At 56.6% G+C, this 26,702-nt stretch overlaps 1 protein-coding gene across 6 annotated transcripts; it reads right to left on the bottom strand.

The window, feature by feature from the left end:
- Positions 1 to 8,196: 8,196 nt before the first annotated feature.
- On the bottom strand, positions 8,197 to 25,918 carry BCAN (brevican). Of its 6 annotated transcripts, XM_060297890.1 has the most exons (16): positions 25,705 to 25,917; positions 24,915 to 24,949; positions 22,054 to 22,150; positions 21,436 to 21,527; positions 20,351 to 20,725; positions 19,875 to 20,049; positions 19,472 to 19,599; positions 18,689 to 18,982; positions 16,505 to 16,726; positions 15,290 to 15,940; positions 11,693 to 11,800; positions 10,868 to 11,026; positions 10,172 to 10,254; positions 9,663 to 9,807; positions 9,004 to 9,194; positions 8,197 to 8,674 (listed from the first exon to the last, which is right to left on the bottom strand). In XM_060297890.1, exons 4-16 carry the CDS (start codon positions 21,524 to 21,526, stop codon positions 8,567 to 8,569), a joined length of 2,730 nt encoding a protein of 909 aa, XP_060153873.1. In that variant the 5' UTR covers position 21,527; positions 22,054 to 22,150; positions 24,915 to 24,949; positions 25,705 to 25,917; the 3' UTR covers positions 8,197 to 8,566. The 6 variants fall into 6 exon arrangements, 5 of the variants coding, with proteins under 5 accessions (XP_060153873.1, XP_060153872.1, XP_060153883.1 ...); XM_060297889.1 differs by lacking the exon at positions 24,915 to 24,949 and having other exon boundaries at positions 25,709 to 25,917; XM_060297900.1 differs by lacking the exon at positions 24,915 to 24,949 and having other exon boundaries at positions 15,290 to 15,898.
- Between the last annotated feature and the right edge of the window lie 784 nt (positions 25,919 to 26,702).

Consider the following 26,702-nt stretch of genomic DNA (forward strand, 5'->3'; position numbering starts at 1 on the left):
TCCGCCTATAAAGTCTGGACTCTTCCTTCCTCAATTCAGGGGGGCCCTCAGGGCTGACACAGAAGCAGAGGAGACTGGGAGAGGAAGCAGGAGATGCTAGTGTGAGGGAGAGGCTGCCTCCTGAGGAGAGGAGGACCTGGAAGGCCTCATGGGGGAGACACGGCAGACAGATGAAGGCTGCAGGCAGCAGTGCTGGAGACCTGGGGAGGGAGGGGGGTGTTGTTTGACCAGGGAAGGAGGGCCAGCCCCTGTGGCCTTGACGCCTGCAGAAGTCAGGCCTGTCATCATCTCTGCCCACAGCGCTGATTACAGGGATTAAGCCTTGGGGCCACACTCCCCCGCGCATGTCCTCGCTGCTGGCCCCTCAGTGCCGCCAGCATAATAAGCCCCCTTGCCCCCAAACCCAAACAATTGTATGGCCTTGGCGTCTGCTCAGACTGGCTGGGTCAGAGCTGGGTAAGGGAAGAGGGAGGCCTATTCTGTCTCAGTCTGGCTGTGTGGCCTCAGGTCAGCGTTTAATCTCTCTGAACCTCAGATTCAGCCACACAGCGAGGGATGCTGGGCGAGGTGACTGCGGGGCCTCCCAGGGCAGGGAGATCAGGAGGAAGGCTGGGGAAAGCCGGAGGGCTACCGTTTAGATCTTCGGTAGGACTTCCCTTCCATGCTAAAGCAGGAGACAGAGAAGACAGGAAAGTGGAGGTGAGGCCGGGATAGACTGAAGCTGTCAGGGGTGAAACAAAAGAGCGAGGGGGTGTGCTGATAACGGGTTAGATCGGGGGTCCACCCAGCCACAGCTTCTTCCCAAGAGTACCCCCCTTCCCAGGAGTTCTCTGGGTCCCTGTGTAGGGCAGGGTGACACTCCCCTTCCCAGGGGTTTCTGGATTAGGCGGGGCTTGAAGGACTTGAAGTCAGGATACCCAAATAGAAACCACTCCCCAGCTCAGCTCTGCAGGGAAGGAAGAGCCGGCAACACCTCTAAATATCCTGGGTGGGGGTGGGGCAGGGGCTGACAGACAAATGTTCCATGTCTGGGGACAATCCCAAGGCCAGAGGCAGGCCCTTCCTTTCCTCGGGCCCAAGGCTGAGGGCAGGGGAAGATGAGAAGATGAAGTCTCAAGCCCTCTGACCTCAACTCATCCTCTGGACAAGGAGGGGTGGACAGAGGCCCCCTGACAGAACCTCACTGTCTGTTTCTCTGCCCATGCCTTTCTCCTCCACCTAAGAGTCTTTGCATTAGGTACCCAGGCCCCCTCCTCTGCCCTTGGGGTCCAGGATGCTGGCAGCCCTCCTGGCAGCCCAAGCCTCCACGATCCTTCCTGTACTCACTGCTAACAAGGCCATGTCTGCTCCCGCCAGGCTGTGGGCCAGCACACTGGCCCGAGCAAATAAGGCCCACTCCCTGCTCCTCTAATGGGACAGAGGAGACCTGTGCTTGATCTCCCCAGGCCCTCGGGCACCCCCACCTGGACGGGGGACCAAGGACAGAGGCCAAGCCAAGCAGTCCTTCCCTGTGTGTGGTGCCCATCCTGACCCCCACACCAAGATCCCTGGTCCCCTGCAGAATTACCCAAACTAGCCATTTCTGCCAACAATCCCAAACAGGTGGAGGGACATCAGTTAGACAGAAGTGAAGACTTTCTAAAAGACGTATACGGTGGGTGGTGTGTTCTCTTTGGCAATGGTAGTCCATCTGCGCAGCAAGAGAAATGAGGGTTGGACAATAACAGGGACTGTCAGATGCTTACAGGGCATCTCCTATGCGCCATGGACCATGCAGGTGCTGGGAGTCCAAGGTTCCTGGCCCCGAGAGCTCTACCTTCTAACCGAACAAGGGCTTCTGAGTGGAAATCGTATTTGAAAACAGAGAAGGGCAGGAGGTTATGGGAGCATAGAGCAGGGGCCCCACCTGATCTGGGCTGGGGAAGGCTGGGAGGAGGAGGAGGTCAGGGATGGCTGCCCTGGGAACCTGAAGCATGAGCAGGAGCTGACCTGCGTGTTGAAGAGGAGGGAGGAGGAGGTAGGAGGAGGGAGGAGGAGGGAGGAGGAGGGAGGAGGAGGGAAGAGGAGGCGGAGGAAAGGATTCTAGTCAGAGGGAACAGCAGGTGCAAAATCCTGGGGCAGGAAGAGAAGTCTGGGCTCTTGAGGAACAGAATGTAGGCTTGTGTGGCCAGAAGGTGGAGAATGAGGGGTAAAGTGTCCACAATAAAACTAGAGAGGAGCTGGGGGCCAGTGGGCCAAGGCCTAGCCAAGCAATATGGATTTCATCCTAAGGGAAATGAGGAGCTTTGAAGGGTTGTAAGTAGTGAGATGACATGACCAGGTTTGCATTTTAAATAGAACCTCTGGCTGCTGTGTGAGAGTGGATTGGGGTAGGTAGGTGGGCTTCAGGGAGGCTACTGCAGCGGTCCAGGTGGGGGACAAGGGTGGCAGTGAGAAGGAGAGGAGGCAGGTAAGGGAAGCACAGTCTCAGGCCTTGGTGACCCACTGTGGGAGATGGAGTGGGAGTGTGGCAGTAGGGGCAGCTGGGAGTCGGTGGTCCCATCTTCTGAGCTGGAGAATCCAGCAGGAAATTGTGACCTCTAGGAGGAGCTGCCCTGGGAGAGGGTGGGTTTGTGGAGCCCAGGAGAGAGGACCAGGTTGGAGAAGAGAATTGGAGGGGTCTGGGGGCCCAAGGGTGCTCAGTAAACACGGACTGAATACATGAATAAATGAATGAATGAACGACTGTGATGAGATCAGACGACAGGAAGCACTTGGGAGGGTGGAGTCCCAGGGGAGGGAATGAGGAGGCAGCACCCGCCACGTCCCCCCCATCCCAGCATGAGGACAAGTGGGAGGTTATTCTGGGACCTCCTCTGGGTAAATATAGCCTCTGAACGGGGTGGGGGTAGGATGGGGGGGCTGGAGGTGACTTCCTCAGTTTGCTTGGGGCACTTCCTTATAAGGCTGTGCAGGCCGAGGTGCCTGGGAGGGTGAGGTCAGGGGCTGAGCTCTCCATTCAGCCCAGCCTGATGCTGTCCCCGTTGCTGCTGCTGCCGCCAGAGGCTCAGAGGAAATCAAAGGCCTTGGCTTTGGGTTCTGGCCAAGGAGCTCAGAGTGTGGCCTCTTAAAGGGCCCCCTCAGCCTCACGTCTATGCAGGAGCCCAGTCCAGGGGTGGGAGGGGGTGTTCTTCCAGGGTCCTCTCAGAAGGTGATGCTGGGGGCCTCGGTTTTCCCATCTGCACAATACTGCTCGGACTGGATCATTCCCTGCTGCTCCATGCAGCTAGGAGATGCTGCCGTCTAACCTGTATCCCTCCCACTGCAGGGTCTATGCTTCTTGCTCTGGCCTCTTGAGATCAAAGACTCAGAGTTCATTCATTGCTTCCAAAGGCCCTGGTCTCTCAGCTCCCCTAGTTTCCCCCTCTCGGCCCCTCCTTGGGGGACCAGCTGCTGCCACTTGACCCTGTGGTGTCACAGCTGCTGTCAGAAATGCCATCCTTGTCAGGCAGGGATGGAGGAATGTGATTTAATTTCAGCTGGAATGTGCCCTCTGGGGCTGCCCCTAGAAAGGGGAGGGAATGGAGACTAAGCCCACCTAAGCCCAAGAAACCCAAGAGGGCTCTGGGCTTGGCAACAGGCCCCTGGGTCCCTGCGAGGCCACCCCAGCCCACAGGGGATGGTAAGTTCCAGGACAGTGCTGCAGCAGGATGGATGGAAGTTAGACATGAGGGTCTTCCTAGGAGGTGGGAAAAGAGAAGGTGTCATGTGAATGCAGCTCCAGTAGATAAAGAAAAGACCCAGGGACCCGTTCCCGAGTCCTCAGGCCCACCTTAAAAAGACAAAGGAGAGTCTCAAGGGAGCCACCAGGGAAGGGACTTTTTGGCTCAGGGGCAGGAAGAGGGACAGAATGGCCTCAGGTGAGGGTCCACGGAGTCTGCGACCAGAAGCAGAGGAAAACACGGCCCTCTCTGTTTCCACTCTCATGATCCGAAGATCCCATATCCACGTCTCCATCCACCCTGGGGGCCCCTCTCCCCTCTCTTTCTAATACAGCACTGGCACACCTAGATCATGTCTCTTCTCCAACAATTCAGAAGCAGTAGACTCTGCCTCCCACTCCCCACTCTTTCCCCAGCCCCATTAATCCAGGGTCTCCAATGTGGACATCCCTCCTGTAACCTAACTCCTGTTTCTCATGCTGTCGCCTCTGACCCTCTTTCCCAAAGGGGCAGACCTGGGCCCCAGAGTCCCAGGTCCTAGAGCCTCTTCCAGTCATAAGCTCCCCTTCCCCCAGCCTTTATTCACTCTCCCCACCCCATGACTCAGCTGTGGCACCAGAAATAAACCGAGGCAGGTGCCAGGGGGCCACTGTCGAGGAAGCACCTCCCAGCAGCTGTGGGCTCCTGCTGACAAGTGGAGCCCCAGGGTCCCAGGAGGGGTGGCTTGGAGAGTTCAATTTTGGGGGTGGGGAGACGTCTCGCTGGCTCTGGCTCCCTCCTCCATCCTCCCTGCTAAGGAGAGACACCTCCTCCCTGTCAGCCTCACTCACCACTCACAGACCCACTCTCCTTCCTCGTCTCCCCCTTCTCACCTCTCCTCTGTCTTCCACTCTTCCACTTCCTTTCTTCCCTCCTCCCTGGCCCCTTCCCAAGTCCTGAATCCCTTGATCTCTCCTGGATTCCCTCTTTTTCTATTCACCTCGTTTGCCAGGAAATTCTGTGTCAAAAGAGAACTCCAGTTCACCTTGATGGGGATAAAGGCACAGACAGACATTCTTGCCAACGATACTAAGAATCCTTAGATGCCACTTGGGGTCCATAGAACATGGGCCAGCGGTCTGTGGGCTGTTTCTCTTAAGGGCTCAAGTCCAAAGCGGTCAACCAATAGCCTTCCCTCTGTTAACAACTTCTAAAGACCAAGGAAGAATCATCAGGAAATAAACACAGAGGCCACAGGATCTACACACTCAGACGATTAACGAGAGTCTAGAGTCTTTCAGTTGGGGAATTTCCTCACATTTTTCTTCCATTTTCCTCTTTTCTTTTCTCTCCTCTCCTTCCCAATCCTTTTCTCCTGCTCTGTCCCTGAATCTTTCAGTTCTCCCTTCCCAGGAGGAAGAAGGCTGCTCTGCAGGAGGCAGACGGGAAGTTAGATCTCAGGAAGGACCTTCAGCCTGGGGAACAGAGGAACCTTTATACCGCCGGGAGAGACAGCACCTGGATCCTCACTCCATGCGGGATCTGACTGCAGCCCCTACGGAAAGCCCTCCCACCCACGGGGGTCTGACAGGCTGAGCATTTTTGGAAGTCTTTGGGAGCTACTGTGTCGCAGAAGGCAGCCAGGACAATGGGGCCCTTTCTCTCCCTGCCCAGGAGACAGGCCCACAGACAGGCTAGGACAAAGGCTTCAGTGAGGTCAGGGCAGTGTGTGGGAGTTATGGGTGGGGGGGTGGGGAGTGGGGGAGGAATGGGGAGGTGGGATGTGGGTAAGAGCAACCTGGGAAAAACTGGGGACTCTGGCAGGTGGAGGACCTCTGGAAGGCCCATCTCCCTGGGCTCTCAGGCCCCTTTTCAATGCCCAAGCCCCTAACCCAAGCTGGGCCTCCTCTCTCTACATAGAGGGGGAGGGAACCCCCATTCTAGATATGTGGGAAGGAGGCTGGGAGCTTAACCGTATACCCAGGGCACTCTGCTGTGTCCTGGAGGCAGAGGTAGATACAGCTGTGCCCCTACTCCAGCTGTCCAAAGAGATAGGGATGACACTCCATGAGGGGCCGATTCCCCCTATCCAGACCAAGAGAGGCCACACACACACACACACACACACACTGGTCCAGGGGTTAGATTCTGTGCAGGGTGCTGAGTCATCCCTGGACCAGCTCTCCCTTCCCCAGGAAGTCCAACAAAGCCAGGAGAAGGCTTCCGTTTCCGGCAGCCCTGCCCAAGCAGCTCAGCAGGTGTCAGGGGAACAGGGGGGATTCTAGTTCTTCTGGAACTCTCCTCACCCACAGATCAATGATGGTAGATCCCTGCCTACTGCTGCCGGGAGATTCAGTGAGAAAGCTGATGACAAGGCTGGGAAACCAAAGCCCCTTGCAGCTTACCAGCAGAGTCTCTCCAGGAAATCCAACCTGCTACCTAAACTCCATCTCTGTGAGGATATGTTTCTCAGACAACCTCCCTTAAGAACCCAAGGACAGGGCTTCCCTGGTGGCACAGTGGTTAAAAAGCCGCCTGCCAATGCAGGGGACACGGGCTCAAGCCCTACTCCAGGAAGATCCCACATGCTGTGGAGCAACTATGCCTGTGTGCCACAACTACTGAGCCTGTGCTCTAGAGCTCGTGAGCCACAACTGCTGAGCCCATGTGCCACAACTACTGAAGCCCGCACACCTAGAACCCGTGCTCCACAGCAAGAGAAGCCACCGCAACGAGAAGCCCACGCACCGCAAGGAAGAGTAGCCCCCGCTCACCGCAGCTAGAGAAAAGCCCGCGCACAATACAGACCCAATGCAACCCAAAATAAATAATAAATAATTTATTAAAAAAATAAAAACCCAAGGACAGACACTGCCCCCTCCTCAGCCTTCTCCTCTTCAGACCCCACCTTCAAAGGCCCACTTTGGTCTTGATCCACTTACAATTCCAGCTTAATGCTCTCACATCCCTAAAAGTGCAATGAGTGGGTAATTGCAGGGTAATACAGGATAAAGTGGGGTTCTGCTCTGGCCCCAGGATCATCTTCTTCTTTGCAGCTGCTTAAAAAACAGTCCCACTCCCTAGCCATGCTAGGCTGTGTCGTGTGGAGGTGTGGAGTGTGGGCGGGGCAGAAGGTGGGACAGGAGAGCCTGGGGCGAAAAGAGGAATGTGGTGGTTGGTGACTGGTTGGGAGCTGGGTCTGGGAGGTCAGTGTTGGTGTCTCAGAGACCAGCTGGTTGGGGTTTACATACCTGGAGAAGGCCCAGGATGGGCCTGGGCAGGGATGGCCTGGGAGAGCCCCCAGCTCCCCCCAGCAATCACCTGTCTTTCTCTGTCCTGTCTCACTTGTCTGGGTCTCTTCATGTTGCCCTCTCTAAGCTTTTTGCTCCGCTGGATCTGTCTCCCTATCCCTTAGGTTTATCAGGTTTTAAAGACTTCTGCAAAAAGGAGTAAGAACTGCCCATGTGCGTGAATGTGGTGTGACCGTGGGCACAAGCAGAAGTGTGTACACATGACAGTGTGCACACGTGTGTGCATGTGTGTGAACCAGTGTGGTTAAGTGTGAGGATCTGCAGCAGTAAGATTCATCCCCATCAAGAAGACAGCATGCTAAAAAAAAAAAAAAAAAAAAGACAGCATGCTGACAAAACACTTTACCAGGAGGCACAAGAAGGCACAATTCAGTGGACTGCGATGAGGCGCGCGCACACACACACACACACACACACACACACGCAGCTGATCATTCTCTCTCCACTATTCAGAGAGTGACCTCATCATCTCAGTCTCCGCTGACTCACAGACCCCAGGGCCAGCTCAGCCTGGCCGGAAGTCCTACCTTCCTCCCGCCCCACAGCCCGCAACCCGCTTCCCTTCCCTGGGCTCCTCAGAAAGACAGACCCCAGCGCTCCCTGGCGGTATCCTGGGACTCCTCCAGTTCGGCTCCACTCACGCACGCGCACACGGCACTCTCAGGCTGACGTGTCTGCAGCCGCAGCGCCCTCTGCTGACCACAGCCTATGGGCCTCACAGGTCGTTCCCCAGATCCCCGCCCGCCCTTGTTTCCCCGTTCCTGCATCTCTGCTTCTTCTGCTGAAAGTAAGCCTTCTTGAAGCCTAACCCTCTGCGTTCCCTTCACCCTCACACCCCCTGGGAGAATCCCCCTCTGGGACCTCGGAATGGGGACACCAAAGCACCCACCTCTCTGCCTTCCTCTCCGGGCCCTCAGCCCCTCTACCTCCCCAGACTGAACTCCAGGTCTGCTTGACTGGACACTCTGGGCACTCCAGCTTCTTCCAAATATCCTCATGCTGTTCCCCAACCCCCGTGGGCTTCTTCATTCCATAAATACTTACAGGGCAGCTATTCTGTGCCGGGCACTCATATCGGGCACTGACATCTTGAGGATTTCTCTGATCTTCAGAAGCTAATAAACACAGAAGGTCTATTCATCCTGTGAGGCCCGGCCCAACTCCACTTTTCTCTCTCACACACAGAGGCATCAAACTTGTTTGGGCTCAAATGCAGCTTTATTTCCTGCTGGTTTTACAGGTATTCCATCCTGCGAACCCATTCTCTTGGAAAACCGAGAATGAGTGGGCACAGAGCCCCCCAGGGGAATGGAGAGGACAGGATGGCTGGCAAGGAGAGGGCAGTTGAGGCACTTAGGGACCTACTCAAGGCCCTGAGGGAAAAACCTGATGCCCAGGGTAGGGGTGAGAGAGCCTAAGGCAGGGCTGGAGCTACCCAGGTATTTCACAGAAGCCCCTCCAGGCACTATCACCTGGACTTCAGCTCCACCCCTCTCGTTGTCACTCCCTGTGATGGGAAAAGCATGGGTTGGAGGGAGGGTTGGGGGCAGAGCGCAGTGCTGGGGGCCTTGACCCTTAGGGACCTGGAGCGGGATTGGGAGGGGGTGTCAACCGTGCCTTCCAGCTCCCCAGGAGCCTCCTCTGATGTCCTTCTGGGGCTTTTATTGGGCGCAGAGCTCGAGCCTGGGAAAGACACACACACTCACCCTCCACCCTTGGGCTCCTCCTCCTTCTCTCTCTTCTCAGAGCCTGCCCTCTGGGTTCTTGCTCCTTGACCTCTGACCTCATCAAAACACTTTGCCTGGCTCAGCCCTTAAGAGCCCAGACTGTGGCTGCATATTCTCAGACAGCAACACTGAAGGGGACCCCGGAGCATTCAGCCCACCTCCTCTTTGCCCCAGAGAGGGGTAGTGATAACTCCAAGATTACACAGCCAGTGATGGACAGAGCTAGGACTGGAGCCCAGGGTTGTGTTGGCTAGTGCCCCCCACCTGCCTCCTCCTGGCACTCACAGGCCTGCGGGGCACACAGGAGATCTGGGGGGGCTCCCAGCGACCATTCTCCTGGCAGCGGATCAGTGGTAGGTTGCGCTGGGCCAGGCCCTCCAGGCACCGGTAACGAAGCACTGTGTCTACTTCATAGCGCAGCCGTGGACGGCCAAATACTCGAGCCAGGGGCAGCTCTGGTGGGGGGCCACAGGACACTGCAGGGGGGACACAGTCAGGAACTGGGAGCTGGGCTCTGGGGGTAACAGTTCCCAGAATTGGGATGAAGGAGGAGAGGAGTAGGCCATAACCTGACACACACAAAAAAGTAGGGGTTCCAGGGACTTCCCTGGTGGCGCAGTGGTTGGGACTCCGAGCTCCCAATGCAGGGGGCCCAGGTTCAATTCCTGGTCAGGGAACTAGATCCCACGTGCATGCTGCAACTAAGAGATTGCATGCCACAACAAAGGAGCCCACCGGCCGCAACTAAGAGCCGGTGCAACCAAATAAATAAATAATAAAGAGTAGGGGTTCCAAATGGACCCGTCTAATTTGTTATCCCGCCCATGCCCACGGCCTGGGACGCATTTCTGATTTCTCTGTGTAGCTTTGCACCCTCCTTCTGCACACACATCAGTTCCAGGATTCTCTAGCCCCCACCCCTCCTCCCCCTCGCCCGCCCTCACCCAGCCCCATCTTGCAGGTGTAGGACAGGTGGTAGTTGCAGGGCACATCACTCCATTGTCCCTGATCGTGCCACACCATAACCACGCAGTTCTCTCCGGACAGGAAGTAGCTGTCTGGCTGCCCAGGGTTCCAGTTCTCATAGAGCTGGGAGGGTGGGGGGAGGATGGAGGAGGTGGTGAGGAGCTCCAGCCCCAGGAGCACTGGGAGGAATGGACCTGGAGGACCTGAGGAGAAGGGGGTGGGGGAGGGGCACCAGGAGAGGGAAGGCTAGAGGGATGGGGAGTAGGGGACCCAGAAGGAAAAAGAAGATGTCAGGGGCTTTGGGGGGAAGGATAATGGGAACCAGAAGAGAAGAGAAGGGGACACAAGGAATGCAGGAGGGCCAGGAAGAGGAAAAGGTAAGGGGCCAGTAAAAGGAGAGGGAGGGATGGGGGTTATTGGGAGTAGAGGGCAGAAATGCTTCGAAGAAGCGACCTAGACAGCGTGAGGGGCGGCCAGAACCTCTCACCAGGGAGACGCCATCTGACCACAGGAAATCGCCTTCAATGGTCCTGTCATTGAGCCCGATCCACTGGTACTCCCGGTATCGATCTGGGGAAGAACCGCAGGGGAGACGAAGGTGTGCAGTGAGCTTCGCTGCCAGCAGATGGCGGCCATTCCCTGTCATCGGGCTGTCTGTGGGTGCTCGCGGGGGGAAGTCCTTCCCGCAACCCCAAATCCGCGCTTCCCGGTATCCTTATCCCTCCAACATCTGCACAAGGGCGGGATGGAAGGCAGGGGCGTGGGGGGTGAGGGAAGAAGAAAAATATCACCAGGGCTAGAAAAGGGAAACTCTGGAAAAAGTGAAAACTCTCAGCAAGGTCAGAGTCGGGGAGAGTAGAGGGAGGCAGGAGAGCCAGGGAGGTGGGGAGCGACTAAAGATAAGCCCCCAAGCAACCGCCAGGCTGATGCAGGTGTATTTCCTGCGCGAATCTCAGCCCTCCCCTGCCTGAAGCCCCACTACCCACGTGTGGAGTGGGACGGAGGGAGAGAGGAAAGAAAAGTGAATGAATGAATGAATGAGGTAAACCAAGTAATGAGTACCTGAATTAATGTATAAGGGGGTTAATTAACACACTCATTAATTGATTGATTGATTGATGAGTGAGTGAGTGTGTGAGAGAACAGGTGATGAGGGTCGCCTCCCGCCCTGTCCCCAGCCCACTGTTGATGAAGTCCTGTTCCTCCGGCGTGCTGACGCTGGCCAGGTGCGCGCCGTACATCCGGCACTTGTTCTCCGCCTCCTCCCAGCTCCTTCGTGTAGAAAAGTGCTTGTAGCAGGCGCCCTGGAAGGCGTCCCAGCCGGGGCTGCAGAAGTGGAGGCCTAGGACACAGAAGGGCAGGCACCTTAGGCGGGAGAACGCCGAAACTCTGAGAGGCTGGGTCCCCAGACAGGGACTGGGCTCCTCCCACCACCTCAGACCGAGGGGGCGGGCTAAGTGTAGGAGGGCGGTGCCAAAGAGAGAGTAGAAAAGGAGCAGCTAGGAGCTGGAAGGGCCCTGGTCGGAGGGGGGCCTTGATGCCTTCCTTCTCTTGAGCGACACAGACCAGGGTGAGGCTGGAGTCCCGGCCTGGGTCTCTGCAATCCTCCTTCCTAAAGAAGAGCTGAACCCTCCTCTCTTCCCAGGAGAATGGAAACCGACAAGTACTGCCTGCCTGCCAAATTTCAGGAGCATAGATTCCCTGAGAGAGTCCTTTTTGCTTCCACTTAACAGATGAGGAAATTGAGGGGAGGGCTCAGAGAAGTTATGTGATTTGTCTGAAATGGGGATTCTTTTCCCGCGCTTCCACTGCAGGAGGCCCAGGTTCAATCCCTGGTCAGGGAACTAAGATCCCGCAAAGTGCGGGGTGCCTCCAACAACAACAACAAATGGAAATTCATTAATGGCAAGGCCAAAACCAGTGTCCCGTCCCACCCCCTGGAACTAGCGCGTTGTGGCAGGGTCTAGGCTTCAGCTCTCCCCCCACCGCAGCCCCTCAGCACACTCACCAACATCGCACAGGTCCCCCCCATAGCCAGGCAAACATAGGCAGCGGACCCCCTCCTCCTCCTCCAAGCACGTCCCACCATTGTGGCAGGGGCTGGGGACACAGTAACCTGAGAGGGAGAGAGGTGTGAGGTGGGGGGCCAGGGGAGCACAGCTCTGCAGCACAGGGTTCAGGGGTCCCAGCCCTGACCCGCTTGTCCTGGGGGCTATCACAGCACCCTAAATGTTCTCCCTGGAGCCTGCCTCTGGTCACAGCCCAGACCTGAGTTCTGGGTTTTTTCCCCTCCTCACTGCCCCCGACTTCAGCACTGGCTCAGCCCAGTGCTGGTCATTGTCATGCCCACCAGTGTGGGCCACGTCTAACAGGGGCCGAGAGGAGTGTCCAGGAAGGCCTTCAGGGTTTAATCCCACTAAGGGGAAAGATACTGGGCTGTCAGTCATGCGTCCTGGACTCTTACCTAGCTCCTGGATCTGCTGGGTACATTGAGCCAGTCACTTTACCTCTCTAGGCCTAGAGTTTAGTCCCCCACCCCTTGTCATTGTGCCAGGTCCTAGCACAGTTCTGTGTAGTCTAGGTGGGCTGGGTGGAACTGAAGGAGAGGAGAGTCACCATAGCAACAGTGAGGTGTGGCGTGCCATTTACTGCTTCTGGGATCTGACACTGGGGTGGTCTAGGAGGGAGCTAACCATTCCTCCTGCTGTCCACTGGGCAGAGCCAGGCCCAGAAGCTCTTAGTGAAGATCCAATGCACTTCCCTCACTCTATGCCCTACTCCCTCGCCCCCCCCCAACCCTTCCCAGGAATGGAGCTGCAGCAGCTCCCCCTGTCCTGTAGCACTGGCTCCACACACTCTCTCAACATCACCCAACCTCTTTGCCTCCCCTTCTTATCTCCCAGGACTCTCCCCCCACCCCGTTACCAGGCTCCCCTTTCCCCCTCCACTTGGGGCCTCCTGCAGGTTCCCCAGCCTAGAAACCCCTTCATTCCATTTTGTTCCTTCCTTCTGGCCCCTCTCCTCCAGGCAGTCTTCTTGGACTAACACACTACTCTGAAGGCCTGCAATCTGTTGTCTACATCCAGCTCCGTCTGGCTAGGCCATCTGCCTTCTCTTCTGGACTCTCTCTCATGATCTTGGGTGGCTGCCCTTAGACTGGGCCTAGGTGCTGAAGGGGCTGTCAGATTCTACTCCTTTCTGATCCGGATGACCTGGAGATGATGGCCCCACAGACTGACAGAGCAGGTCAGTGTTCTCGGCCCAGCCCTGGGCAGGACCCCTCAGACCAAGCCATCCACTCCTAGCAGCCAAGGCCCATGCCCACAGTGATTTACTCTGGCCCAAGATCCCACTGCCTGGTGGGGATCAGAGCAGAGGTGGGGGGAGGAGAAGCTGGAGGTGATTCAAAGAATTTTGCTGGGATGACCTAGCTGTTTTGGGTAAAATGAATCAGCTATTCCAACACCACTCCCCCTGTCATCACCCCTTCTGCCAATAGTTTCTTTCAAGCTGGTACTGCTACCTCCTAGGGCAAAGCAAGAAGGGGAAGTGTTTTATTTAACCCTTTAAGGACCAGGTCCTACAGAGGGTAGGAGTCCTGAGCCCCCTTCCTTTCCTCACACTTTCCTGCTCCTCCCGTGATCCTCTCTGCTCCTCTCTGTCCAACTCCCTAACCCTGGGGGCCAAAGACTCTCAAACTTGGTCCCTGGGGCCGTACCCAAGCCACAGGTCCCTCCCCCTGGCTGTGGGTGGCAGAACCTGAACCAGGATGGTGGGGGGTGGGTGTTGGCGGTGAAGGAACTCCTCTTGAGACTTTCTGGTCTTCCACCTCCCCCCTTCTGGATCAACTACTATACACAATCAGAAAGTTCTTCCTTCCTTCCTGCTGCAATAGCAGGCTGGAGGACCTCTCACTCATCCCCCAGGTGGGGTAACTAAGACACCGCAGATACTTCCAATGGTGATCCTCTCCCACCAAAGGCCCTCCTCACTCCACAGCACTGAACTCCAAGGCCAGCTGGGCAGGGAGACAGTAGTTGAAATGAGTGAGCCTAGGTGTGATGTAGAGCCCCCTAGCCCACCCTGGGCCATCTAGGCGAGTGGCCCTGGTACTAGGAGGGTCCCAGCCTTCTCCAGAGATCTCCACTTGGAAGCTCAACCTTCACTGAATAGATAGGGCTTCTTTCTCTCAGACCCCAGAACCTAACTCCCCGTTCCCCCTCCCTCCACACTCTCCATCCTCCCCTCCTGATTTGTTTCTTCTCCAGCAATAGGAACTTTGAGATCCTTTGGGTTCAGGAAGGCTGAAATAGTGGGTGAGGGTGGTCATTAGTGCAGGAGTTAGTGGAGGAGGGGGAGGCCATGGGCAGTGGGATGCAAGCGAGATACCATTCCCCTGCCGATATGTGGGGGAGGGGAACAGAGCCTTGGGGCACCTGGACACCAGGGAATGGCCTTCACGCTAAGAGGGGCTTTCTCTGTCAGTCCTCTGTATGTATGGCTCTAGATGGGAGCCATCAAGATGGATCAGAAAGGGACACGTGTACACACACACACACACACACACTCTGGCCAGCAGAGGTTTCTCTCCATCAGGAGTGAGGGACTACAACTCCCAGCACTCTCGCAGACTGACAGACAAAGACTTCTCTGGGGTAAAGTGTACAGTCAGATTTGGGATCTCAGCAGTCAGGAAGGAAGGCGGAGACAGGCCTGAGGAGAGGACAAGGGAACGGCAGGGGCTGTTAGACTGCTAGAACAGGAAAGGGTGCAGGCTGAAGATGGAGACGGAAGAGGCACAAAGACACACAAAGACCCAGGGGGAGAAAGAGAGAGACAGAGAGACACAGAGGGAGAGATGGCACCAAAAGAACCATCAAAGAGCTACCCAGGACACAACTCCATGGAATGAGAGGGGCAAACAGCTGGGGGTGGAGACAGAGGGTGCCAGAGTTTTGGTTATAAAGCGGTTTAATAGAGATTTATTTCCAAGGCTTGTTTCCATGAAACAGTCGAAAAAAGTACTTCACAGAAGTAGTTGCTTAAGGCTCTGTGGGGATAGGGCTCTCCTGGACCCCAAAGGTTGAGGGGTGGGCATGGGACCCCAGGCTTCCCTGATACCAGTGGGAGGCAGCTGAAGGGAGGTGGCACACAGGACGGGGAGGGAGCAGTGGAGGATGGGCCTGGGCCTTGAAGAACGCAAAAGGCAATGAGGGCACCCACTGAACAAGGCATGAGGGTCCTCTGTGGGGCCAGTGAGATGTGGGTCACAGGTAGAGAGCCGAGGGTAGGAAAAAGTTCCAGGTGTTTGGTGGTAGGGCTGGGGGTCACAGTGTGGATTTCAGAAACAGGGACAGGGTCACAGGGTGGGAGTCATGGAGTTGGGGGTTACAGGGTGAGGACTCAGAGAGCTGGAATGGAAGTCACAAGGTGGGGTATCCAAGATTGGAAGCCCACAGGTAGAGGTGGGTAGGAGAATGAAGGCAAAGGACAAGAGAGTCTGGGGCAGTGGTGGGTTAAAGGACTATAGGTCAGGTGATCCAGAGCTGCAGGGGGGGAAAGAGGACGAGGATAAAGAGGGAGGTTGAGCCTTGGGCAAAGTTACCTGATGAGGGGGCCACGGCCACTCCACCATGGCTGGCACTGTCAGTGGGCAGCACCGGCTGGGCATGCACTGAAGTCCCTGCTGGGACAGTTCTTCCAGAATTCTCTTCAGAAGGGGTCTCCAGGTCCCTGGTACCCTCAGGGGCCCGTGTGGCTGGAAGCAGGGAAGGGGCATCCTCGGAGCTCCCTGTCTCCTCACTCTCTCCTCGAGGGACCCCAGACAGCTCAGGACCCCCAGTCTCCTTCCCTATCTCTCTTGCCCCAACCGGAGCGGAAGGTGATGGGGATGCCAGGTTCCCTTCCCTGGGAGAGGGCAGGGCCTCCGTGGGTGGTCCAAGGACCGTTGGAGGCCTGGGAGCCTCTGGCTCTCCGTAGGGAGGTGGTGACGCATCAGGCTTCAGGACCGCCCTCACTGGTGGGGATGCCCGGGAGAGTGACTCCTCTGGAGCCGGCTCCGTGGGGAGAGGGGCCTCTGGGTCCAGGCTGCTGAGCTCACTGGGCCAGGCCCACAGGGCCTCGTCCTCCACCTCCTCCTCTTCTTCTTCTTCCTCTTCTTTCTCTTCTTCATCCTTGTATGTCTCTTCTTCCTCCAACACCTTGCCTTCCTCTTCTGAGGACCCCAGGGGAGGTACAATGAATTGGGTTTCAAATTCTAGGCAAAGCACAGATGGTTCAGCACCAGGGACAGCACCCACCAGAGGACAGGAAGAAGGAAGGGGAAGGGGAGAAAGGTGGGGCTGGGGAGGGTGAGCCCTCAGGGAGAGGGAAGAGCCTGCCCTGGGGAGGAACTGCCTTTGCTCCACACCAGAAGAATTTCCACTGGAGCTGCAATAGTGAGGCAACACTTGAGAAGGCTCTATGAGCTGTCATTAGCCCAGGAAGACCTGGTGGTTGCATCTCCCTCTCCCAGTCTGTTAAAATTCTCTGTTTATTTTGGGTAGGTGAGGGGGAGGAGAGACCAAAGAAAGGAGATCCCTCCTTCCCAGAGGGCAGCTCCTTAGTCCAAGCATCTCCAGACCCAGCTATCTGGGAGTGGGATTTGCTGGAAAGGCAAAGGTTGGGAGAGGAACAGGAGAGGTGCCTTGCACGACTGTGCTGCTGAGAGAGGACAGGGGAGCATCACGGCAGCGACAACCCCGGCCTCAGCCTGGGCTTGCCCTTTCTGCCCCAACTTCTCCCAGGTGTGGATATCCCCAGGATAAGAGATCTGAGTTACCTAGGAGGGTCCTAGGGGCCTCTGCTGGGTCTTCTGGAGTGGAGCTTCCACCTGTTCCATCCTCCATAATGGGAATGGAGTAGATGGCTCCCCGGGACTCGCTCTCCACAGCTTCCCGAGGCAGCTGCAGTTCCTCCAGGGTCTCTGTCACTGTGACAATGGCTTCCAGTGCATCAGAGGCCAGGTCAGAGGCCTCAGGGATGGCAGAGGGCTGGCCAGAGTCTGTGGCAGGAGGAAAGTGCCGATGGGAGGTTAAGGAGGTGCCTCTGCCCTCACAAGCCTGCATGTGAGGGTTCTGGCTTAGACTCAGAGACCATGGAATTCTCTTAATTGTCTCTCGTCTTCCCTATGGAGCACCCATGGGGCCCAGAGAGCACCCCGGGGCTTCATCACTCATTCCTCAAGCATTAATCAAGTACCCGAGCATTCTCCTGGGCACTGAGGATACAGTGCACAGCAGAACAGCAAGCTTCCTGCCCTCAAGGGAATTTATGTTCTAGACACAGACAAACAAATAAACATATAATGTTTCCATATAAAGAACAATTAAGTTTAGTAAGGAGATGGGAAGTGTTACTTTAGATAGAATGGTAAAGGAAGGCTCAGGAAAGAGGTCATCCCTTGAGTAAGGAGATGGAGGCAGAAGGATGGACAGAATGGCCTCAGCACCTTGGGACCCTGGTTTTAGGGTAAGGTGTGAGGGAATCCCAGTCATCCTAAGACTCTAGAAATGGAAGGGGACAGGCTGCCATCACCACAGGAGAGCTGAAGGGTAGGGTACAGGAAGGACATTCAACCATCACCACCTGATGATCTCGGTGTTGGGGCAAAAGGGCAAGTGGCCACCCCATCCTTCCAGGATCTGCTCTCTTCAAATAACCAGAGTTTTAGAATGAATTACCTTGTCCCAGGGGAAGGGGACCAAGAGCAGAAAGCCAGTGAAGCAAAGGTGGAATTGGGCTAAGAAAAGCCCTGAGGGCCAGCTGTGTTCAGCCAGACAAGACAGGACAGCACATCCTGCCTGCGTCACCTGCTTCAGTGAGCCTTGCTCATAGCAGACAAGCAAACCTGTGCCCTTGCCCGCCTCTGCCCTCCACCTGCTCCCAGCCATAGTCGTCCTCTTCCTTCCCCTCTTCTCCTGATTCAGTTCCTCCTTCAATTTCTTTCCATAACAGTGCTTGGGACATAATTATAATCAGTGCTAGACGTGTTAACTACTATTGTTATAATTATCATCATCATCCCCATTATCTGTGTTCAAGTAAGTCTTTCCAGATGGACCTGTCTTCCTGTGGACTTCCCTTCCCCATCCCTCCCAGCCTCGGGCCAAAGCCACCTGGAGATCTGTCCCAGGGGAAGTAATGCTTTTCTCTCAGTCTTTCCTTGTGCTGGGAGTGAAGCATTTCGTCTCTGGTCAGACTGGGGGCTCCCATGGCAGAAACTGTGTCTTCCTCCTTCAGACTAAGGGCTCCTAGTAGGCTGTGTCTTCTCTTTCCATTTCTGCCTCCAGCCCTTGTACCAGTATTGCAGGCTCACAGTTGGGGCAGGGACTCCAATGCTCCATGGCAATGCCTCCCTGATTGTCAGTCATCCTTGGCCTGGGCCCTGTGCCTCTGGGGGTCGCAGGCACTGCCTCCCCTCCAGCTCCCAATATAAGATGTGGGCAGGAAGCCATCTCTACACCCAGCTGTCTTTAAGGACCTGCTCCCTGTGGGGGGAATTATGTCTGTCCCTCAATATTTGGTGGTAAAAATCTGACACCTTCAAGCTGAAGGTTCTGGAAACGCCTCTGAGGCGTATTTAGTTAACTGGAGCAGATCATTCATTGGATTCAGAGAATGTCAGTCATCTCTGGTCTGCTCATGAGCTGACCAGAGATGGAGACATATTTGGCAGCCCAATAAGGGAGAGGCAGCTTTGCAACAGGAAGAGACAAGGCAGGGACTACTGGTGTGGAGGCAGGTGAGGAGATGCAGCGAGGTGAGCCCTCCTTGAGGCCACAAAGACCAAGTCAGAGGGCACAACCAGAATTAGAACCCTAAGTGACAAGCTGAGCACCACCCAAAGCTCCTTGAGGCAAATGGCAAAGATCCAAGAGAAACTGGTCGGGGCTAGGGTAAGAGCGACGGCCTCGACTCCGTCTCCCTGAGGTTGGTCTCAGCCTCTGCAGGGAGGTGGGCTCACCTCGGAAGCAGTAGACATTGAAGCGGCTGTGCTTGTTGGGGAAGCCGGTCTGGTTGGGGAAGAGGAAGAGAGTCTTGACACCAGGGAGGCCCCCACCACAGCGCTGGCTGGGTGTGACAATGGGGTAGCGCACACTGCCATCAGCCAGCCAGCCTGGGCTGCAGCGGTCCAGGCCACCATCCCAGGCTGCATACAGCTGGCCCGTGGTTGCAATCTTAGCACCCCGCTCCTGGCAGTACGCCCGTGCCTCCTCCAATGTCAGCTTGTCTGCAGGGGCACCCAGGAACAGCTCTCCTGGGGAGAAGAAGAGGCTGGGTTACCAAGAAGGGAGCTCCTTCCACCCTGGGCTCCCACAGAGACTCTGGGCAAGCTTCTCTGGGCCTCAGTCTCCTCATCTGCGACATGCAGTCCATCACACTACTTTATAGGATTGAAGTCTAGATAGAACCTTAGGATCGATAATATTGCTCGAAGGAAACTGGCCCAACTTCCTAATTCTGCCAAGAAGGAAACTGAGGCTCAGAGATACTGAAACATAGAGAGATGCACAACAGGTAACAGCAGAGTCAAACTCAGTCTCCTACCACCTGTCTGAGGCTTTGGCCATGAACTTGTCTCTATGACAGTGTTTGGAGGGAGGGACACTGACTGTTTCCTTACCGCTGGCTGCCCACTTAAATACAGGATGATAAAGGATGATAAGGTCCAGCAGAGGCCCAGGAGGACCTATGGGCAGCACTGGAGAGGGGGCTCTTCCCCTGGGAACTCCCTACCCCCAATCACCATTTAGTTCTTCCGCATAACAGTAGACATCATAGAGGTCATCCGGGTCCACCACTCCATAGTTCCGGACCCCAGGGAAGCCATCCATGTCTCCATAACAGGCCTCTCGTGGAGTCTGGATGGGATACCTGGGGAAGGGGTACAAATGCCTTCACCAGGGAGCCATCCCACGGTGACCCTCCTGAATCCCATTGCTTTTCAGTGCAGCCAATTGTCCTCCTAGCTCTGCAGAAATGCACACCCCCCACCAAGGCAGGGTCCTAACCCACCCTCCAAAGACCAGCTTCATCCGCCAGAGGCAGGGAGCCCTATATGGCCAGCCTGAGGCAGCCCCTGGCAGAACCAGAGGCCACAGCCCACCTCAGAAACAGCTAGAAGCTCCAGGGCCCCAGCCCCAGCCCACCTCACGGTCTGGTCGGACAACCAGCCAGCATCACACTGTTCATAGCCCCCAAGATAGGCGGCATAGAGCTGCTCCGGAGTGGCGATTCGGGCTCCGATGCGGGCACAGGCCTCCTGGGCCCCAGCGAAGGAGAAAGCATAGCGGGCAGAGCCCTCCCGGTAGAGAAAGACGACCCCTGCGGGGCAGAGAGGATCCTGAGGCAGGATCACCCAGCACACTGACTTCCCCTTCCCCTCCTTGTCAACCCCCTGTATACAAAGGGTAAAGTCCAAATTGCGCCCCTTCTACAGCATGAGGGGCTTCAGTGAGACTGTGGGTAGAATTTCCTCCACCTGAAGAGAGAAAGGAGGTAACAGGCCTGTAGCTACCCACTCCTTTTCCAACTCAGTCTGTGCCTTCTAGGTGTTTGCTTCTGCTTCAGACTGTGGGCTCCCCTCCCTCTCTCCGGGAACCTCTCTCCATCTTTGCCCTCTCACCTTTGACCTTGACCTCCACAGCGTCGCTGCTGTCGTCGATGCCGTGCTGGACCTCGCAGCGGTAGATGCCCGAGTCGTTGGGCCGCAGCTCGCTCAGCACCAGGGAGACATCGGTGAGTGACGCTGGGTAGGCAGGCAGTGCCACGCGGAACCGGTAGGCCTCGCTCACCTTGACGCGTAGCCCCCGCGCCACTAGCACCTCGGCCTCCCGGCCGCCGGACAGGAAGGTCCACTTGACCCGGGGGGAGCCCTGCGCGGCCCGGCGGCTTGGCGGCGGCCGCAGGTAGTGAACGTGGCACGGGATGGTGAGGGCGCCGCCCAGCACGCCCTGCAGCGGCGCGTCACCCGCTATGCGCACGCGGAAAGCCCGGTCCTCTGTGGGCGGGCGGGGCCGGCTGGAACTTCGTGCTGTGGATCTGCCACGACCCGCCCCAGGGTTTCCGAGCCCCGCCCCAGGATCCCGACGCCCCGCCCTAGGATTCCCGGGCCTTACCCGGGGGTTTTCGTAACCCCGCCCCCAGGAACCTGGGCTCGGGCCCGCTGAGTCCTGCAAACCCACCTCTAGGTCCCCCAGGCCCACCTCCCACGGTCTACAGACCGATCCACAAAGTCTCCCAGTCAAATTCACCCCCAAAGTCTCCCAGTACCACCCCAGGATTCCTGGCCCCCACCCCAGGGTCTTCTAACCTCACCCCCTGGGTCCTGCAGCCTTGTCCCCAAAGTTTCCCAGTCTGTTCCCTTCAGTCACTTTCACGATTTCTCCCAATTCCACCTCTGTTCTGCCTCCCAGCCCCATTCATTGTGCCCCAAGGGTCTCCCATCCTCCACCCTGGAGACTGGCAGCCATGCACCTAGTGCCCCTCCCCAGCCCTACTCCCAAGATTCCGCCACCCGACCAGCGGCCCACAAATCTTCCCTTATTTTCAAGTGTCCCTGCCCTGATCTTCCCCCACAGTGCTCCCAATTCTGTCTCCTCCCTGGGTCCCTCAAGGCTGACAGACGTTGGTTAGGGCTGAACAAGAGGCTCCTTCCTACCACAGGGGAGATGCAGGAGACTGACAGTGACCCTGAGTGGGGTTGCTTACCTGAGCTGTCTCCTTCCAGAGCATCAGCTAAGGCCGCAGGGACCCAGGCCAGAGCCAGGGTTGCCAGCAGGGGCAGAGATGGTAGGGCCATGCTGCAGGATGAGGGGGGGGAATGGAGGAGGAAAGATGGGGTTAGACCTCAGGATGGACTTCTGACTCCCTCCCACGTCCACATGGATCACACATATCCTGACTCCAGAAGCCCACTGCCCCCACCTCACTATTAATTAACACTGTTTCTGTCTCCCCACAAGGGATTCTTATTTATTTATGTTTGGCTGCATTGGGTCTCTGTTGCTGCGCGTGGGCTTTCTCTAGTTGTGGCGAGTGGGGGCTACTCTTGGTTGCGGTGCATGGGCTTCTCATTGCGGTGGCTTCTCTTGCTGTGGAGCACAGCCTCTAGAGCGCAGGCTCAGTAGTTGTGGCGCACAGGCTTAGTTGCTCCGCAGCATGTGGGATCTCCCCGGACCAGGGCTCGAACCCGTGCCCCCTGCACTGGCAGGAGGATTCTTAACCACTGCGGCCACCAGGGAAGTCCCCCCCACCAAGGGATTCTTATTCAGAGCTGAGACCTGGGTCCTCATCAACTCACCGTGTGACTTAAGGCAAGTTCCTTACCCTCTTTAAGCCTTTGTTTTCTTACTTGTAAAGGAGCACCATTACTACCACCTTACAGGTTGTCATGAGGCTATGGGCTTTGAGAGTGCTTTTTATCCTAAAACAAAACAAAACGAAAACAAAAAACAAACAAAAAAAACCTGTACAAATGTATAGCACCCTGCACACAGTAAGAGCTCAATAAATGCTTACAGCATATAGCATGAATTGTGGGTGCCATTATGCTTGAGTCTCCTCTGCCCCTCCCAGTACCAGACTTCTTTGAACCTTCCTCCTCCCACAGTACCCCTCCAACCTTTCCTTCCTGTCCCTTCCTCCCTGAGTACCATACCCACCTAGCCTCCTCTGGGAAGGCTTTCTAGACTAAACCCGGGCAATGAACAACACCTCTCCAGCCCAACCCCTCATTGACCTCCCCCCACTGCACCATTACTTATAAGGAAACTCTTCTCTTTACCCCCCAGCATCCTCCACCCCCTCATCCTTGGCTGCCTTCTCCCTCCTTCCTCCCAGCCTTTCCTTTCTGCCTGGCACGGGCTTTCCCACAGGATCTCCTGGCTCAGAAACCAGCTGGGACAAAGCCCCTGTCTCTGCCAGTCTGGCCTCCATCCAGCCTCTCCCTTCCTCCACCCCAGCCCCAGGCTGGGGGGTGGGCTAAGGGGGGTGTGTGAGAATAAATGAAAGGGACCATTTCCCTCCTGCCCTTGGCTATCAGAAGCTCTGAGAGCTTGAACTATTCTTCTGAAGATCTCAAAGCTCTTACACTCTCATAATGGAGGGATGGGGGTGGGACATTGAGAAATGGGCCCAGAGAGGGATTGAACCTGAGTCCCCAGTGAAACCAAGTCAGGCACCAGGCCAGTGTGCCCCCAGGAAGGAAGGCTGCAGAGCCAATGTCATCTTTAATGGTTGGCTTAGACTCAAAAGAGCACGGAGAGCCAAGGCTGCCATGGAATAGGCCAGTGATACGGCAAGAGAGATGAAGGTTAGACTGCAGGCAAGGCTTCCTAGACATCAGGCTTATTCCTACTGTCTACTCATTCCCACTTCAGGCCCATTGTTCCACTTCTATCTTCCCTGACCACTCAGGCTCTGCCTTCATACATGTCCGCCCTTTTCTGAGCCTGAGCTGATGGGAAGTTTCCCTCTTCTCCCAGATCCTCTGAAGGATCCCAGATCCTCCTAAGGATGCCTCCCCACCACAGTAACATCCATTTCCCGCATCGTGGCTGGGCATCAAGGGCTCTGTGGCTCTGTGGCTTTGACCTCAAGGTCAGAGGTGGGGGAGGAATGGCAGAAGCCAGATGCCCAGGGCCTCTCTTCGACCTTTGAGAGGGAGGAGGTTCTTGATGGGGCCCAATCAGAGGGTGTGAGACCAACTCTGGGCATGGGGGCCCTTGAGAGGACTGCTTTCTGGGGTTGGAGTGGGGACCATTTGGTATGAACAGCCAGTGCCTGCCGGGTGCTTGAGAGACTGTTTGCCATGCATTTGAGCTGTGCCAGGTCCTAAGCTGGACCCCTTTCTGGCGCCTTCCCTCCCCTCACCCTGGGCTGGAGCTGGAGCTACCCAGAGCTCTCTGATGGGCGGCCCAGAAACCCATATAGTTGGAGCCACTCTGGGACCAACACCCTAGACCCCGCCTTTCACCTCTGTTACGTAAGTGGGGGAATGAAGGGAGAAAGTCTGAGTCTGATGAGGACCTGGATGCCTTGAATCATAGAGGGTATCCCACCCTCACCTCCAAGATTTGGAGTCACTGACCAGAGGAGCCAAGAGAGTGGCCCTGATTGTGTGGTTCTCAGTCAGAGAGTTCTGCACACCTCCCAACCCCACACCAATCACACGAAGCTTGGGCCTCAGCCCCTTCCTGGTAGAGCTAGGAGTCCTGAGAAAACTTAGGCATCCCCTCCTCTGGTGCCAGACTCAGACTCAAGGATCCAAGGCTTGGTCTCCATAGCACACACCCACCCACCTCCACTACATCTTCTCATCCTCCAGAGCAGGACACACCACCACTTCATCTCTATCCTCAAGAGCTCAGCAGTCTTCCTGTCCCTTTCCCTGATGCCACACCATCCCTCTGCTACAGCCTCTGGATTTCTCCCCTTGTCTTGAGTTTTCCCAGCTGTTCAGGAAACTTCCCTCTCGTTACATTATCATTCCTGTCTGACCATGGATGTCTATCCCCTCACAGCCTTCAAAAACCCAGTGCACAGAGAATCAAGACCAAGCTGTGTGTGTGTGTGCGTGTGTGCGTGTGTGCGCGCACGCATGCATGTGCGTGCACTTAGGCACACATACCCAATGCCCACCATCTCTATGCTGAATGCCCACCAGCTGGCGGTTCAAGGTCTGCCCCACGGGAACTGAGCTCCAGCACTCAGCAGGGTGAGCAGGGATGCACAAGAGGCCAGAGCTTCAGTCACAGCAGGAGGGAAGCTTTCAGCTACCCCCTTAGTGGCTGTGTGAGGGGCAACAGGAACCTACACAATATCAGTGAGGCCTTAGCAGCGCCTGCCGGAGTAATTGCGGTAACCATATAAATAGTCCTATTTATTGGAAGCACAACTAACAATATGATTAGCAACATCGTCAGCTGAGCTATTGTAACTCCTCCTAGTATAAAACCTGAAATGTGGATGATGCTGTTATCAACAGCAAAGTTAGCCATGACAACACAGGCACTGGTAATACTGGGAGTGGGTCTATGGGTTAGGTCATTGTCCCTTGATCTCACTGGTATTATCTGGAATAGAAGTAATGCAGATATGAATGGTGCTAACAAAACTAATGGCAAATCTTTGTCCTGTTAGAACCAAGTGGGCAGAGCTATTCTGATAGGAAGGGGAGATGGAAGTACCTGGGGGGAGAGGGGTTCCCGGCCCAACAGCAGTGCTAGGAAGGAAAGCAGGAGCGGTAACTGGAATTCCAGCTGACAGTTCCTGACCATCTACTTGAGCCAGGCCTCTTACTAAATGCTTCCCATGTATAACCTCAACTTTGAGAAAAATACAGATTAGACATTACATCGATGAGGAATCCGAGATTCAGGGAGGTGAACTAACTTGCCCAAGGTCACACAGCAAGTAAGTGGCAGAGTTGGGATTCCAGCTCCAGTCGGCGCCGGCACCACCCACAACAGCGGCTCCTGTTTGCTGTCCTGCGGGCTCCGGGAAGGTACCCCTAGGGTGGCCGGCCGCGGCTCTTCCCGCGGTGCTGCCTGCACCGTGGGTACAGAGTCGGGGGCTGACTCGAACCGCTGCCGCCCTGACCAGGACAAGGTCGCAAATCTCGGGCGGTGGTGCTGGGACTGGAGCCCGCAGCAGGGAAGACGCAAGGACCCAGAGGGGCGTTTCCATTAGCCCGCGGACTCAAGGGGGTTGCGGGTCAGGCTGCAAACAGCAATGGGGGTGCCAGCGGCAGAGCTGGGAGGCAGAGCTGGAGATGGCAGGACGGCAGCAGGGGCCGTAGGCGCTCCGGGCTGGCCGACAGCGGACCTCGCCGAGGTGTCAGGGGTCGGCGGGTTGGGTGTGCCGGAGCCACGCGAGGCAAGGCCTGAGGGGTCGGGGACGCGGACCACAGGGCAGCCGGGGGTCGCTCCCTTCTCTCTCCCTCCCAGGTCTGGGCGGCTGGGATGCGGTCGCACTCACCTACCGGCGGGAGGCGGAGGACTGGGGTGGGGGTGCGGTACCGCGAAGTTTGCTGCTTCCTCCGGGGGTCTCCTCCGCGTCCACGGCTCGGTCCCGCAGCTGCAGCCGAGACTGCGGCGGGGACTGCGCGGGCGCGAGCAGAGGCTGGGCCCGCAGGACGCTCGAAAGAGGGCGCCGGGCGGCCGGGCGCCGCACAAAACCCCCTTTCTTTACCCCCGCCCCCGCCCCGCCCTTCCTCGAGTCTGCCCCCGCCCTCGGGCTGGGAACGCGGGGGGCTCGGGAAGATCACGGGACCCGCTGCCTTCTCTGCGTCGGTTCCCGGCGGCGGCAGCCGCGAGAGCAAGGACGAGAGAAGTAGGACAGCGTCCTGGGGATAAGAAGCCGATGACTTGGAGTAGGGAGGGAGGGAGGGCAGAAGGGGCGGGCAGGGAGCGCTCGCCGAGCTAGAGGATGATGTTGCAGCCGGAGGGATGGAAGTTAGACAGTCGGAAGGACTTCCCGTTGGTCAAGAGGAGAGGAGGAGGGACTCAGACAGTAGGGAAAAGGATGAAGGGAGAATGGGAGGGAGGCTTTGCTCCTGGAGAGACATCACACGCACGTATAAATGGGGGAGGGAGTCTCTTTTTTGGAGGCAGGATCAGGTGCAAATGACCTTAGCCACCCCCCTGGAGGAAGCTCTGATTGGGTTTTGTCTTCTGTGGTGCTCCGACTCCCTGCACAGAGGAGGAGCTGACTTTGCAGCTGGAGGGATGGAGGTTAGGCAGCAGATTCATGGGTTAAGCAAAGCAAGGAACTCTCTAGACATGGAGGGGGGAATGTGGCACTGTGAACGGTAATTACTGGTCATGCAAACCAATGTGCAAAATGCAGGCGTTGCTGGGAGCCCAGAGGGCCCACTGGCCAGAGCTGTCGCTGATGAATGCACAGCCTGGTGCCAGGGGGTGGGCCTTGAGCGCTGCCCAGCCGCTGGGGACTCCTCAGAGCCCAGAATACCAATG

The sequence above is a fragment of the Globicephala melas genome, chromosome 1 (assembly GCF_963455315.2).
Source record: "Globicephala melas chromosome 1, mGloMel1.2, whole genome shotgun sequence".
Classification (NCBI taxonomy): domain Eukaryota; kingdom Metazoa; phylum Chordata; class Mammalia; order Artiodactyla; family Delphinidae; genus Globicephala; species Globicephala melas.